The 14,826-nt window shown below is 54.7% G+C and overlaps 7 protein-coding genes across 7 annotated transcripts; 3 read left to right on the top strand and 4 right to left on the bottom strand.

The window, feature by feature from the left end:
* The first annotated feature begins 132 nt into the window (after positions 1-132).
* Positions 133-957, top strand: V1518DRAFT_419330 (nucleophile aminohydrolase). Its single transcript, XM_066904736.1, has one exon. It carries the CDS (start codon positions 153-155, stop codon positions 906-908), a length of 756 nt encoding a protein of 251 aa, XP_066758359.1. The 5' UTR covers positions 133-152; the 3' UTR covers positions 909-957.
* V1518DRAFT_419329 (uncharacterized protein) lies at positions 885-2,634 on the bottom strand. The gene has a single exon (XM_066904735.1). It carries the CDS (start codon positions 2,540-2,542, stop codon positions 1,025-1,027), a length of 1,518 nt encoding a protein of 505 aa, XP_066758358.1. The 5' UTR covers positions 2,543-2,634; the 3' UTR covers positions 885-1,024.
* A 61-nt stretch (positions 2,635-2,695) lies between these two features.
* Positions 2,696-4,003, bottom strand: V1518DRAFT_419326 (uncharacterized protein). The gene is made up of 5 exons (XM_066904734.1): positions 3,648-4,003; positions 3,366-3,583; positions 3,277-3,306; positions 3,161-3,215; positions 2,696-3,085 (listed from the first exon to the last, which is right to left on the bottom strand). Exons 1-5 carry the CDS (start codon positions 3,673-3,675, stop codon positions 2,922-2,924), a joined length of 495 nt encoding a protein of 164 aa, XP_066758357.1. The 5' UTR covers positions 3,676-4,003; the 3' UTR covers positions 2,696-2,921.
* V1518DRAFT_419324 (HIT-like domain-containing protein) lies at positions 3,820-4,753 on the top strand. Its single transcript, XM_066904733.1, has 2 exons — positions 3,820-4,240; positions 4,293-4,753. The coding sequence occupies exons 1-2, from the start codon at positions 3,880-3,882 to the stop codon at positions 4,547-4,549; spliced, it is 618 nt and encodes a 205-aa protein (XP_066758356.1). The 5' UTR covers positions 3,820-3,879; the 3' UTR covers positions 4,550-4,753.
* Positions 4,736-6,819, bottom strand: V1518DRAFT_328257 (cyclin-like protein). Its single transcript, XM_066901164.1, has 4 exons — positions 6,806-6,819; positions 6,618-6,704; positions 5,205-6,566; positions 4,736-5,156 (listed from the first exon to the last, which is right to left on the bottom strand). Exons 2-4 carry the CDS (start codon positions 6,627-6,629, stop codon positions 4,923-4,925), a joined length of 1,608 nt encoding a protein of 535 aa, XP_066758355.1. The 5' UTR covers positions 6,630-6,704; positions 6,806-6,819; the 3' UTR covers positions 4,736-4,922.
* A 443-nt stretch (positions 6,820-7,262) lies between these two features.
* Positions 7,263-8,811, top strand: V1518DRAFT_419317 (S-adenosyl-L-methionine-dependent methyltransferase). Its single transcript, XM_066904732.1, has 4 exons — positions 7,263-7,403; positions 7,464-7,623; positions 7,682-8,113; positions 8,163-8,811. Exons 1-4 carry the CDS (start codon positions 7,287-7,289, stop codon positions 8,768-8,770), a joined length of 1,317 nt encoding a protein of 438 aa, XP_066758354.1. The 5' UTR covers positions 7,263-7,286; the 3' UTR covers positions 8,771-8,811.
* Positions 8,812-8,921: 110 nt separating this feature from the next.
* On the bottom strand, positions 8,922-13,111 carry V1518DRAFT_327429 (glycosyl transferase family 41-domain-containing protein). Its single transcript, XM_066901161.1, has 3 exons — positions 12,595-13,111; positions 12,485-12,546; positions 8,922-12,432 (listed from the first exon to the last, which is right to left on the bottom strand). Exons 1-3 carry the CDS (start codon positions 13,015-13,017, stop codon positions 9,330-9,332), a joined length of 3,588 nt encoding a protein of 1,195 aa, XP_066758353.1. The 5' UTR covers positions 13,018-13,111; the 3' UTR covers positions 8,922-9,329.
* Between the last annotated feature and the right edge of the window lie 1,715 nt (positions 13,112-14,826).

The following is a 14,826-nucleotide window of genomic DNA, read 5'->3' as shown; positions in this document are numbered from 1 at the left end:
CTTAGTTTTGTAAGATATTAATCAAAATCTCTGATCTCGACCTTCTCGATGTTGATGGTGCAGATACAATGGTCACGTGTTCGTAGCTATGCGTTCTTGTACCTTCCAGCTTGCTCGCAATCTGATCGCAATCATCGCCACGCACACATACAATGAACACGACGCTGCTTGCCCACACCGCCAGCGAGGCCGGTGCGATGACCTCAAGAGTGCCAGTCGAGCACCAATTCAACCCCTATGCCGACAATGGTGGTACGATCCTCGCGATCGCAGGCGCAGACTTCGCCGTTCTCGCCGGCGACACGCGGCACACTACCGGTTACTCCATTAACTCGCGTTTCCAACCCAAGGTGCACACGCTACCCGTGGGCGGCCCACAGACGGCTGTTCCCGGTATCGTCGTGTCTGCAAACGGGTTCTCTGCCGATGGCGATGCGCTCGTACGCCGGCTCGGGCAGAGCGTGCAGATGTACGAATACAACCATGGCAAGCCGATCAGCGTGTCCGCGTGCGCGCGGCTCGTGCAGAATATGCTCTACGGCAAGCGATTCTTTCCATTTTACGTGCACACTATCATCGCGGGGCTGGACGAGAACGGCGTCGGTGCGGTATACTCTTTCGACCCGGTGGGCTCGTATGAGCGCGAGCAGTGCCGCGCTGGCGGCGCGGCCGCCAACCTGATCATGCCTTTCCTGGACAATCAGGTTAACTTCAAGAACCAATACGACGCCGCGACCGGTGAGCCCCGCGTGGTCTCATACCTCACGCTCGAAGAGACGCTCAAACTAGTCAAGGATGCATTCAGTAGCGCAACCGAGCGGCACATCCACGTCGGTGACTGCCTCGAGATCAAGATCGTCACCAAGGATGGCGTGCGTGCGGAGTACTTCCCACTCAAGCGGGATTAGAATCAAATCATTGTTAGTATTGTACAGTAATCAACCATTGCAACTCCCACCCTCCGCTGTTTTACACCCTAAGCCATCCGCTACCCATCTAGCCAAACACACACACCAATCAGTCCTCAACGCACCTTGACGTCGATCGTGATCTCATCTTCTATCTCGGTGCTCGCCACAATGTCGTGCGCGTCCAACGGCTCGTCGTCGATCTCGAGCGTGATCACCTTCGACATCGGGACGTTGCGCTTCTGGCGATAATAGTCCACGATCCGGCTCACTATCAGCTCCGGCTTGACCTTCAGGTTCAGTGGCTCGCCCACGCCGTCTTGCAAAAACACGCGCATGCCGCCGTCGTCTACGTCGGCTGTACTTGCCTGCAAGCCGTCCTTATCCTCGTCGTCATCATCCGTGGCAGCCGTGTCAGCAGTCTTCTTGCCCTCTGCGTCTTCCTCATCATCTTCAGCCAGGTCCTCTAGTTGATTACAAAAATCCGCACGCAGGCTCTCCACCTCGCCGCGCATGACCGCGAGTAGACTCATATGCGGCTCTTCAGGCTTGACCCCGACCTGCGCCGGCGTGCCGTCGTCGTAGCACTTTGCGAGCGTGGTCTTGTCAAGCAACACCATATCTCGTGCCACACGCAAGAAGGCAGTCTCGTCAATGCCCTCGCCGCTCTCCTCCGTGTCTGTCACAGCCAACAAGTTGCGTGCGACCTGGTCGAGCCACGCTGTGCGCACCTTGCTAAACGGGTGCGCGGACTTGATTTTGAAAAATCCCGCGCGCACCAGAGTTTCGATATTCGCATCACTCGTGGGCGAGAGGAGCACCTTGAACGCTTGCTGCACGGTCGTTGTCGTTTCCACGAGCACCGTGACGGGGAACGTCGGTCCTATTGGACGCTTCGGAGCAGAAGACGGCATGGGTGTCGAACTGTTTGAAGCAGACCGCAGTCTCTCACTGAGCCTAGATGCAGCCGATGGCGTAGCCTTTGCCGACGCCACTGTTCCGGACGCGGCCATCGGTTGTGTCTTCTGCCCGTGCTGCATGTACACGAGCTTGCGCATCGACTCGAGCTGCGCCTTCGACAACGTTGGCGGAGGCGACAGCGTCGGTATCCGCACGACCTTCTCCTTCTTGTGTATGCTATTCCCGCTGCTGCCTTCGTCGGCACCCTGGCGCCGACGTCGACCACGTCGGCCTACTGGGAGTAGCTCGTCGAGGTCGAAGATATTCTCGTCGTCGGACGAGTCACTTTCCGAAAGCACCATCTGCACCCGCTGCCTGGGATTTCCGGACGCATCGAGCTCGATCGGTGAAGATGAGCGTTGAGTTAGCGACGGTGTTGTCTTGCAGTCTGCTGTGCTGATATTATCGCTGTCCACGGTCGTCGCCAAAGCTGCGCGCACAGCGCTCTTGACGCCCGAATCCGCGTCATCATCTGCATACTTCCGTTTCTTTACCCCCGTATCTCTCTTCTTTTTCCTCTTCTTAACGTGCACCTGCGAATTCGTCCGGATGAAAAACCCATCGTCCTCGTCGTCGAACAACGGCGGCAGCGGCGGCGGCGGCGCCGGTGGAAGCATGCGCTTCTTTTTCTTGCGCACTGGAGAGGATGATAATGGCGCCACGGTGGTGGACATAGGTCCTGTGGCGGTGCGATGCGATAGTGGAGGCGTAGGGGAAGAAAGCGCGAGTGAGCGTGCGATGAACACTTCGGACGCGACCTTACGTGCGGCGCGGCGTAGCGCGACGCGCAAGAACGCTCGTGACAGGGAAGAAGTACTCAAAGCTACTGCGTTCGGACATACTCAATTCTGATCCAGATCGTGTCTACATAAAATTCCTCTGTCTAGTACTAGCTTAATGAAAGCATCTCTCTTGTGCGTACTGCATATCGTCCCATGCACTCGCCGTACAGTATCTGTACCACAGCATGCAGCATCGCAATCTCGAAGCCGTGTTTAGTCCTGTGTTCATCATGTCATCTTCTGTCCGCTTGTTTTTTCATTCCGCAACTGCTTACGCAGCAGCTGGCGCTGCTGCGCTGTCGGCTTTGCTGCTGCTGCCGCTGAGGTCGCTTAGTCCAACCGCCTCTCCGCCTGGTGAGCTGCCGGCGAAACCAGTCTCGAGATCGTGGTTATTCAGTGCGGAGTACTTCGCGGCGCGTTTACGAGCAAGCATACCTGTGGCGAATTAGCAACGTGTTATTTCTTGCAGGCCCTGCTGGAATATGCGAGTAATGCGGAAAGAGAACCTACGTTTGTGATAAAGCGCAGAAATCACGAGTGCGATGCTAGCTCCAGCGACGTTCGCCTAGAATTCAAATCAGAACATCGTAATATAGCGACGCAGACTATAACTGCGTCGAACTTACCACGATGTCATACGCATCAAACTCCCGAGTCTGCACCATACCGTCAGCGCCCAACACACACTTCCAATGCACGTAGCACACAAACATACCGGCACAAGCGCCTGTGCAAACTCCGAACCGATGCCACCTATCAAAATGCATATGACGATCGTGGCATTTATGAGCCGCCTTCGCGTAGTGTCCACGACCCAGTAGAACGTCGTCGTGAGAAGGAAAAAAAAGACAAAATGTAGTGGCTTGTCATGCGGCAAGGCCACAGACGGAGTGAATGCGAGGTATGCGGCGATTACGGCAATCGTCACGAATGCTACGCGTTCGGCAGTCAGTAGGGGGACAGCCTGGATGCGCCAGACGGCCGTATGACGACGTACCGGTAGCGAAACTCTTGCGGATCCGCATATTTGCGACGGCCGATGCAGCGTGAATAGATAGGCGGAATACAATATGCAGCGTTGACAACAGAGCTGCTTACGGCGATTGCGCGGGGGAGTGCTGTGGTGATGATCGTGATCTCGACACGGCGGCGTGCGGCTGCGAAGACGCCGGAGAGCTGCACGTCTCGCATTTGCTTCTTCGGGAAGGTCTTCTTCTTCGCGCGTGTCTATGGTCCAGTCACAGAAGGACTGTCCCTTCTGCACCATTGCCGACTCCGTCAAGCCATTCTTCCTATCACCATCGCCATCACAATCGCTATCCCCCCCTGGATTCAACGAGCACAACATCATCCTCTCAACGCCCTCCCACATCGCGTTCCTCGACATCGCGCCTCTAGTCTCGTCGAAATGTCACATTTTGCTCATCCCACGCGCACACGTCTGCATGCTTGCTGACTACGCTGACTACGCTGGCGACTGCGTTCACGATGACGATCTCACCCGGCTCGGCGTACTGCTCGCCCTCCTCGGACGTGCATTGCTTCAATGTTTCCCTTCTGTCGACGGGTTTAACGTTGTCCAGAATAATGGTGTGTTTCACTTGTAAGCATGCAATTGACTCTACTGAAATCCCCTGTTTAGGGCATGCTGCAGCGCAGGTCGTACCTCATGTGCACTTTCATATTGTTGCGCGCTCTTCTTCCTACTCTTCATCTTCTGGTCCACCGCCATCCTCTGCCCTCCGGGACCGCAATGCCGATACAAGCACAATATACGCTCGCGGTCAACGCGAAGACCTCGATCCAGAATTCGCTGCCTATGCCTGCACTATCCTCCGTGACTACCTCCAACACCATCCCCTCTACCTCTCTCTTTTCTCCCCCTCCCCTAAGTTATAACCATCGCGACTCTTTCTTGTAATTAAATGACAGACACACAAACAAAGCACGGTAAACTTCAGCAATAATAACAGAGCGACACAATATATAACATTAGCGAGGGAGAGCGACTACATCAACTCCGATCACACGACAAAACATACGCTCATTCTTCCCGACTAGTTCCTTAAATAACACGCGTAATTAAATTCAAGTCAATCACAAACATCCATGCCGCCAATCCATACTCTAGCCCACGAATTAAATCGGCGCTATTGATTGTAGCCTTTTGTCACTCACTGTGTCTTCCTCGCTACACGCCCCTAAGCAGTCGAAATCTATATGTTGTTCTTCCCATGATATAAAGGTATATAAAGCCATTTTCTGCACCCGCTTACTCCTCCTCCGCGGTCTCGGAGTCAATATTCATCGCAGGCAGCGGATTCTCATCAACATATTTCTTCGCCCACTGCCGCGCAATGATCGATGCCTTCATGTACCGTTTGCTCGCGTACTTCTTGAAGAAAGCCTCGTGCTTCACCGGTTTAACAAGATAGTCAATCATCAGATCTGCAACCGGCTTGATCTCCGCCTCCGTGTATCCAGAGTAGTGGACGAGATTTTTGTCCTACAATTGTTAATAATCTATACTCCCGCACCATCAAATGCAACTCACCCATTCAGGTCGTTCCAGCATCAGGCGCGCTAGGAACATTGATGCAGCCGCGGCAATGGACGGTACACGCGTCATGAACCTGTGGTCTAGCAACGAAATCTCCAGCAAGTACTTAGCCACTGTCCGCGTCTGAATATCGTAGTTATCCGCTTTAGAGATCCGGCGCAGAAAGTTCAACGGGTTCGGGTATGACAAGTTAAACTCAAGAACCTGTAACATGAAAGTCTCGGCCCGGATCAAATCGTCCTCGGTGTAGCCGTTGTCGGCAATGTAAACAAAGTTCTGAATCGACGGCGAAAACACCTCCTCGTACTTGGCCGCAATGAACATGCCCGTTATGCCAACCAGCTGCAGCTTTTCCAAGTTCACCACACGGAGGGACAAAAAGCGGTCGACCAAGTTTACCGCAACAAACAGCGTCTCTGGGAGCAGCCTGAACTTAGTGTGAACTTCCACAAGCCAATCAATCAAAATGTCTCGCATCTGCCACTTTAGGTCGGGCTGTTGGTCCATATATCGGGCGTCCGGCATCGTCTTGATCTCCAGCTCCCGCATGTACTCAAAAATCTCAGTCACGTACTCCGCCACCATCGTCGGATCGTCCATTTCATCTGCATCGAGATCATCCCAGTCTTGTACGCCCGATGACTCTGGCGATTTTGTTGCCGTCGTTGTGGTGACTTCAGCTGGCTGCTCCAAAGCCTCTACAAACTCGAGGTCATCTGACGTCGACGTCCGATCTGTCTGTTCCGCAGGCGGCGTCTCGTTCTCCTTATTCCCATCCGACAATTCTTCGTCATTCAGACTGTCCTTTGGCATGTGTGATACCACTGTTGGCCGCGCTTTTGGTGCAGACCCGGTACGCGCCGCGACAGCTGCTGAGGAGAGCGGCTTTAGCGGAGCACGTCGCCGCGCGTGTGCGGCCGTTGTAGTAGTACCGACGTCTCTCTTCGACACGAGTCTCGTCGTCCGGTGTGCAGCCGCGGTCGCAGCTTCCTTCTCGGCCGCCTCAGCGTTGGCTCTAGCCGACGCGCGCGCCTTCGAGACCGTGCTTGACACTGTTGTCTTCACAACCTTCGTAACAAGACCCTTCTCCTTCATTCCGCCGGTTTCAGAGTCCTTGTGCACATTGCTAACGTCCCCTAGCGCAGCCCGTTTCCTTGTGCGCGTAGCGACTGCGCTTGCTGTGGGCGCCACACCAGTATTGTGCTGCTTTGCCGCCAACGCGGCCCGCGCCCCCGCGACAATGGACGCTGTGTCGGTCGCATTTGCCTTTGCTCGCGTCACTCGCGACATTGTAGTTGCTGCTCCCAGCTGGTTCTCGTCTTGCCCAGCAGTCGCAGATATCCGCGCTGATCGCCTCTGCGCGCCGGGTTAGTCCTGCAATGTGATGGCCATCACAACAACACGTACCGTGTTAGCCATGGCTTCTTGAGATTATATTTCAAATGCGCGTGTCGCGAGGTTGGTTGAAAACGAGGTGGAGTCGTGTTGTACTCACTGCGGACTCGTTAGTCTGTTACTCCTGCAAGTTCGCGGCGCGCAAACACGCGATGCCAAACGCGAAACACAAGTTCGCGTAGATCCTAGCTGCGACGGACATGACACAAAAAAAAACATACCACAAGGAAGTCGAATCCGTAGAATGTATGACCACGACAGGGTACTCTGTGTAGAACGACCTTCACAGCAGAACACCGCAGCTCATGCAGTGAGCTTTGGGAGTCTGTGTCGACTGGCGAAATCACACAACAGCTCCGTCACGCAGCGTGTCGGATCAGAAATGCGCGGAAACGAAATGCAGGTCAGCAAAGTAGGCGATCTGGGGAAAAACACGTCGGTGCGCGGTGTGGAGGCGGGGTGCGGGAGCAAGGGCGGTGTAGGATCACAGAAAGCTGAGAAAGACGGCGCTCTGGCGGGGTCGCCATGCCAATCGGCTGCTTGTTTATCTCGCTCCGTTTCGGGCCTAGCCCAAAGCGCGTCCATAAGGTCAAGGGGCTTGTGTGTCACGTGTATTACGCATGCGGCTCAATTTTTTGCCTGACGAAAATGGTCGATGGAGAGCTCCCTGAAACTACGGAAATGAGGGACTATCTGATACTATTCGCGCAGACGCACGAGACGTTCCGGAAGCTGGAGCTTGAGGCTCTGGCAGAGCTCGAGCAGGTATCTGTCGATATGAGTGACCACAGCGAAGAAGTGAGCCGCCCATTCAATGGTCGAGTACCTGCGTGTTAACATCATTTTCCCGCCCCACAGAGTCCGTTACTGGTCGTATCGCTCGAGTCCGAAGATGCCGCCATCAGGCTCACACGCCGCGCAATTCTCGTTCGCTCAGTCTTTGAGGTCTGGGGCTGCGGCGCGACGCTGGAAGAGCTTCACGAAGACATGCGTCGCCGCACGCAAGACGAATGGCCCAGTACGCACATTTTACACCATCTTTCTGAAGGCTGCCCGCGCTTACAGACATTATTTAGAATATAAGCAGGAGTCTTTCCGGTTTGATATCATAAGTTTTCAAGGTTCGCGAACGTCGAGCGAGCAACGCCAGATCATGGAGTCGTTCGATTTCCTCGACTTCCAGGGCCCAATCCGCATGCGCGACGCGAAGCACACGTTCACAGTTGTCGAGGAGTACGTCCCGATTCCAAGCGCAGACTTATCGAAATCACATCATGCACTTGCAAAGATGTGGTTTGGACGGCATATCGCTGACGGTCAGCGCGATATAATTGCAAAGTATGATCTCAAGAAGCGGCACTATATCGGCACGACATCGTTCGACGCGGAGTTGGCACTCGTCTCGTCTAATATCGGGCTCGCCGCACCGGGAAAGCTTGTGTACGACCCATTTGCCGGTACCGGCAGCTTCTTGGTTGGAGCAGCCCATTTCGGTGCAACTGTCATCGGTGAGAGCATCTTTATCGATAGCCGACATCGTTGTGCTGACCCCTACAGGTTCCGACATCGATGGTCGGCAGATTCGTGGCAAGCCAAAACGGAACATAACCACAAACTTCAAACAGTACAACATCTCCGCACACCTACTAGATACTTTTGTCTGTGATTTCACACATTGCCCGCTCCGTCCGTCGCTGCTTCTCGATGCCATAATCTGCGACCCTCCATACGGCGTGCGGGAGGGTCTGAAAGTACTTGGCTCCCGGAACAAAGGGCGCTATGCTGACGGTCAACCTACGGTACTCGAAAATGGCGACTTTTCACATTTACGAGCGGACTATATCCCTCCCAAAAAACCATATCATTTCGATGCGCTGCTCGACGACCTTGTCGTCTTCGCCGCTGAGCATCTTGTCGACCGTGGTCGCTTGTGTTGCTGGATGCCAACGGCGAATGATAAAGACGAAGAAACTGGTATACCGACGCATCCCGAACTTGTGCTGATTGGCAACTGCATCCAAGAGTTCAACAAATGGTCGCGGCGGCTGCTTACATACGTCCGCACGCCGAGAGGTGAGCTCCCGACTGCACCTGTGGAACGTAGGACCTATAACGAGCAATTCCGGGATAAGTACTTTCGCGGATTCGCAAAGCCTACTACCTAGTTGCATGTCAATACATTTTGCAAATTAATAATAAGTTGTGAGCATAGCAGTCTGACCAAAGTACTCTGAAACCTTGTGGTATACTTACGCCAACCGTTGCGTGACGTCCATAAGCACTTTTAGAGCATGCCGCAAGGTCTTGATCTACATCCCGTAATCATGCCACAGTCTCCAGGTTCTCATCAAGATGGGTCCTCTGAGCATGGCAGTGCATGAGCAGGCAAATGCACTCGAATTTACAGCCTCAAAACATCTCGAATATATAAAATAGCCAGCGCTTGGCTCCCGATAGGTCACATTATACGCCACCACACGAATACACGAGGTTTAGAATCTATAAGTACAAATTCCCATAGTAGAAGTATATCACATTTAAAACGGAAAACGAAAAAGAGTGAATTCCAAATTTCACTCGCAAAAATCATAAGCATGTATCATGACGAACGAATACCGTCTGTTGTCCAAGAAATAAAACCTGTATACGCAATCCAGCAATCATAATATCACGCACATCGCTTCCAATCCCGACCTCACCTCGACCCCCCTCCCAAAAAGTTGCTTAAAGATACAAATTCCAATCGTAGTTTTCGCCAATGGTGACTTTCCCGCCATCCTTGACCCATCGGTTCCACATCATCCAGTATGCACGCTCGACATCACGCGTCCAACGCCGGGTATTGAATATCTCCGCCGACTCACGTCCTTGGAAAATTGCTTTGCGCATCTCTAGCAACTCACCATTAACACCGCTCATGCATAATTCCGCTGCACGCTGCTCGTACTCGGCCTCTGAGTGTACAATCAACCGCTGAGAAATATTCTTGTCGTCAGATCGCATTGCGCCGCCACAGGAAGACATGACAACGGACGCAGCGATGCGGCTACACATCTTATGCTCGTGCCGAGGATATGTGAGCACTGGAGTACCTGTCCAGATCACATCCGTCGCTGTTGTATGCGCGTTGCACTCTGGTGTGTCAAGAAACAAATCAGGCACACGAGACCGCAGCAGATGTACATCTTTCCCCGCAACGTTGGTAAACACGATTCGGTTCGCAACTTCAGGACCTGCCCAGTGCATTGCAAACGCGCGCAGGTTGGTAGTACCCAGCTCAGGGAACTTGAGAAGCCATAACACCGAATTTGGCACGAGCACGAGAATCCGAAGCCACGCTAAAAAAATCGCTGGGTCGATTTTGTAAAGCTGGTTGAAGTTTGCAAGAATGAGCGTGCTTTCTGGCAAATGCGGAAAGATCTCTGCGCGCATACTTGCGCGGCGTGTTAATTCCGCCTGCCATCGCGCTTCAACCTCGCCCGGCTCCTCCGAATCCGCTTTCTGCGGCGCACCGTCATCGTTGTGATCCATAGCATCTGGCGCGCTCTGTCGATGATCGCAGCAGAAAAACGAGTGCTTACAAAACACCACATCTTCAAAATAAGCCCAGTCCGCTTGATTGGCACAATTGTGATGCTTCAATATCCGCTGTCCACTCCCTTGTGACTGCTTGCGCACGGCGCTCCCCGGAACAGTTACTCGATCAGCAAGCAGATAATCCATCCACTCTGCACCCATCGTGCCCGCAAACCCCATGAATGCAATCGACAGAGGCGCGGGCCTGCAAGCAAAGATCTCGTTTCGTGCGCCACGAGTGAACCCATTTAGATTAACGAGAACGTGTATTCGGTCCTTAACGATGCGGTCAACAACCGCTTGCGTGCTCCAGCCTGACACATCAACAAACTCATGAGCTTCGGCTTCAATTTTCCGGCGGTACGCGGACGAATCAGCGGGTGAGGTCGCGTAGCATATACCATATACCGGGGACCTGGAGCCATCAGTCTCACGATGAAAGCCGAACACGCTCTGCATGAGATGAGACAGCGGGTGATTGTTGAAATCTGACGAGACGTAGCCAACTCGAAGTTCAGGAGATGGCGGAGGCGGCGGCGGATACACCTCCTCGCTGAGCCAGGAGTATCGATGCGCGCTAATAGACACGCGCAGCGCTGTGCGCCGACAGATTTCGCGGCACTGTACTGCGTTGAACGGTATCGTGAACGTATGAAACGGCAATACTGTCGGCGCGGCGGGAAGAGCAAGCGAGTTTGGTAAAAGCGGCCGGTGGTATTTGCCTTTGACACCTCCTGGCAGCGATACGTAGAGATCCCGATAATATCGCCATCGCGCGACCTTGGCAGCCGCCTCAAGCAACTCAACGACCTTCGCACCCTCGTCGGTTCCGCTCTCTCTGATCCGGCGAAGTTCGCTCAACCAAGGCGCCATCTGCGAATCTTCAGGACCTGAATAGCCGCACGCGAGAACGATGTTGTTGACAATCGAACTATATTCCGCAGCAACGGTGCCAAGGCCCCACTGAAGTCCCGATCGAAGCTGCGTATCAACAATCTCCAAAATCCGTGAGATCCAGCCTGCGCTGTAGTTGAGACACACGTTTCCTTGCGCATCAACCCCGCTGAGTTCCACACCGGCGCTTCCGCGGCCGGTCCAGTCGCACACCGAGTTGAGTGCATTTGCGAGGCCACACACAGCCTCGTCAAATTGAGGATTCGCCGTGACGGCGCGTCTATAGTATTTAATCGCGTCGCCAATACGGCCCTGGTCTTTCACCGCATTGGCAAGATTTGCCAACGCAATGTCAAAGTTACTGTCACAGGCTACCGCGTGCTCGTACATAGTGACAGCATCAGCGAGACGGCCTTGATCCTTCAGCAGCGATCCCAAGTTCGTGTATAGATGCGGGTGCCGCGAGTCAAGCGAAAGTCCATAGCGATAATACTCCAACGCTAAGGCATGCTCATGGGGCACAGGAAATGCAGGAGCGAGCGACGCTAACAAAATTCCGATATTATTCGCAGTGCTGGGGCTAGGATGCAGCGCCAGTGAGAGGTAGTACATTGGCAGGACGTCGTAGGCCGAAGGGGAGTGGCCGATAATTTTGAGCAAGGTATCAGCACTGGCGGTTTTATTGTCGGAGTTCGTAGGCGGCTGTTGCGCGCTGTTGTTGTTTCCGCTTCCCGAGCCGCCAGGTCCGCCACCAGCGTGGCCGGCGGCAATTCCGTCTTGCACGATTTTTGCGAGCGTCAGCAACGTGTTCGCCGTGGTCTGCAAGATGACATGCCGATTCTGTGAATCCGGAACCTCACGCAAGCTGGGTAAGTCGCCCCCAAACACATCAGCGAGACACCCGCACGCGTCGCTCGGAGCGAGAAGAAGCCGCGGACCGTAGCGCGCCTCGAGGGCGGACCGCACGCGGTGGATCAGCAGCTGCAATGACACCACTTGCGTGTCACGCGCAGCACTATGGCCAGTGGCAGCGACCGTCAACACACGCGCGAACGCGTCTGCTGCACCAAAATGGTCGTCCATGGCGTACAATAAGGTACCCTTGGCATGGATAATCGCAAGATACCTGGAGAGGTCATCCGGGAGACCGCTGGGTGAAGCATGCTGCTCTACGAAAGCGAGAACGCTTGCAGCCTCGGAGTAGCGTCGCTGCGAGCAGAGAAGGGAGAACAAGTGATCGGCTGCGTCCCAGTACGTCGGACGAAGGTTTACAGCACGAGACCACCACGCCTCCGCTTCGGCATCGCGATGTTGTAACCGATATGCCGCAGCAAGATTCGACATGGCTTCAACGTAGCTGCGAGAAGTGTTAACAAAGTATTATGGTCCTACTGCAGCGAAATACTCACCCCGAGTCGACCCGCAGGATGCGCATGTTCAGTTTGACTGCTCGGTTCATGTCTCCGAGGGTCTGGAAACTGTTAGAATAACACCAACAATAACAGAGAGAGCGACTCACATATGCAATGCATCCGGCAAGGAGCCATGCTTCTAAAACCTTACTGGTAGCAGCAGCGACAGTCGGATCGTAATGCGGCCGCGCAGTTTGACTGCGCGGCGAGGATACACCACTGGAGGCGGTTGGCGTGCGGACGACAGGCTGCACGAGACCGGCCTCGACCATCTGCGCCGTCCAGCCATCCAGTCGAGCCAGCACAAGACAGAGATCGTCACGCGAGGTGCTGTGGGGATGAGCGGCATACTTGCTATGCGCGACTGCGAGTAGCTGGTGCAGAGACTCGCTTGACGGCGCGTTATCCGCTGGCACGCCGAGAGAAGATAAGGCCGGGCTGGCGTGGTGGTGGTGATGGGGGTCGTGGCGAGAATGCGGCGAATCCGGGGTGGCGGGGGACATGCGGGCGTTGTGGGATGTAGACGCCATGGCGGGTTGACAAGGAATAGGACGGGAGCAGAACAACGACTAGAAATACACTGATAGAGGTGATGGGAAGCACGCTAGGATGGCGGCATTGAGAGGAAGACCGTGGAAGGGCGCGCGACGGGTCACGGCGGGCGTGGTGTGCCGTGAGACGGGGTGCGCAAACGGGAAGAGCGAAGTGTCGCGGTCGCGATGCGAGGGTTGCGATCAGCGGAGCAGCAGACAGCAGTGGGAACGAAGAGCGTCGAGCGGGCGCGTGTTGGGGCGGAAGAGAGGGAAGTGCAGATCGTGGCGGCGACGAGTTTCACAGTCGGCCGGGGAATCGTGCGCGATGTGCTCCTTCCGCAGCTTCGTGTCGTCGACGCGTGCTTCTTCTTCTCCCGCGCCTTCTTCCCCATCGCCAGCGCCGCCGCCGTTTTCAGTCGCGCGCCTCATGCACGGGCCCAGAGGCACAACGCACTCTGCGGCGCGCCGGCACCAGAACTTCGCACACACGCCTTCGCCGGCACTCCCACTGAGGACCGTCTAGGACCTACAGCAGCGAGTAGTCTGCAGTGCTCCGATAGCAGGCTACTGTCTTTGACGCGTACGTGTGCGAGCACGTCGTCCGCAGAGCTGCGGCGATAACGGTCGCTGAAAGTACTATGACAACGGCCAACCCCGGCAGTGAAATTAACCTACGTCATCGCCCGCGTGTCGCGACTTCACTGCCAGATAAACTGTCTCGGCTCTCCCCTTTGAGAACTCAATGGGAAACGGACCAGTATCGTGTGTTACAGTGGAATAGCCGTCACTGCCCTCCCATACATGTACATCGCACATTGCACAAAGCTCGCCGCTGGCGGCAGAGGCCCTGCCAGTTGCCACGCTGTGAAAGATTGGCTGATGCGATTCACAGCGGCGAAGCGGTGAACGGGGGTTGCTTGCAGCTGTGGTACCGTGCCCTTGCTGTGCGTCAGCAGGTTCGCTACGTCGTCTCTCTGCAGCTTTGTCATTGAGCAATGTCGCGTTTGGCGAGCTTTTATGGCTTTCTGGGTCGCTGCTAAGGTTATTCTTTTGTCGTCTATCTCTACTGATAAGTTTCGGGTTTTTATTTTATTTTTTTTGGCCAGGTTTTGACATACAACTACGCAGTCCCCATCATATTCCGTGTAAGCAGAGGCCTGTTAGACAGACGGACTGCAGCTCGAGTCAGAAGAGATGGCGATTGGACCGGTGAAGTATCCGGGCCGTGGTGCTTCTAAGCCTCGGCTCAGGGACCACTTTGTTGAAAGCACCGCGCCTCCATGAACAGTCAAGTTTCGCTGAATCTCATCATGAAGGCAACCGGAACACAAGCGCAGCGGCGCCATCACCACCGCGGGTCCAACATGACCACTTCTGTTAGGGTGTTTTCGCAGGACTCCTGTATCAACGCATAGCAACTTTAAATGTAGCGCCATGTTGTGCACCATGCCTACTGTGCAGTGTAGATGCGTTCGTCCTCAAGCGCGTTCAATGAACCAAACAATCCGCATCTCCGTTACCAAGCGGAACTTACGGATATTGACGTAGACATATCTCTCTGTGTGCCGTGTTAAGCTACCGAAACACTGCATCGCCTTGTACGGCAGTGACCCGCTCTGGACTGAAGACGGACACACTAGCTCATCGGAGCAAGCAGCCAAATCGGCGCGCGCTGGTCGGAACCTTGTCGTCCTAAGTCTTCAATCAGTTCACCAGCGTCGTTAGTCAAAGCCCAAAATGGAAATCCACTATTCGCGTAAGCAGCCACCGCGCCCGCATGCACTCCCGGCTCAGGCACGCACGGAC

The sequence above is a fragment of the Limtongia smithiae genome (genome assembly GCF_038497785.1).
Source record: "Limtongia smithiae strain NRRL Y-17922 unplaced genomic scaffold V1518scaffold_9, whole genome shotgun sequence".
Lineage (NCBI taxonomy): Eukaryota > Fungi > Ascomycota > Lipomycetes > Lipomycetales > Lipomycetaceae > Limtongia > Limtongia smithiae.
This window is presented reverse-complemented; position numbering and strand designations above follow the sequence as displayed.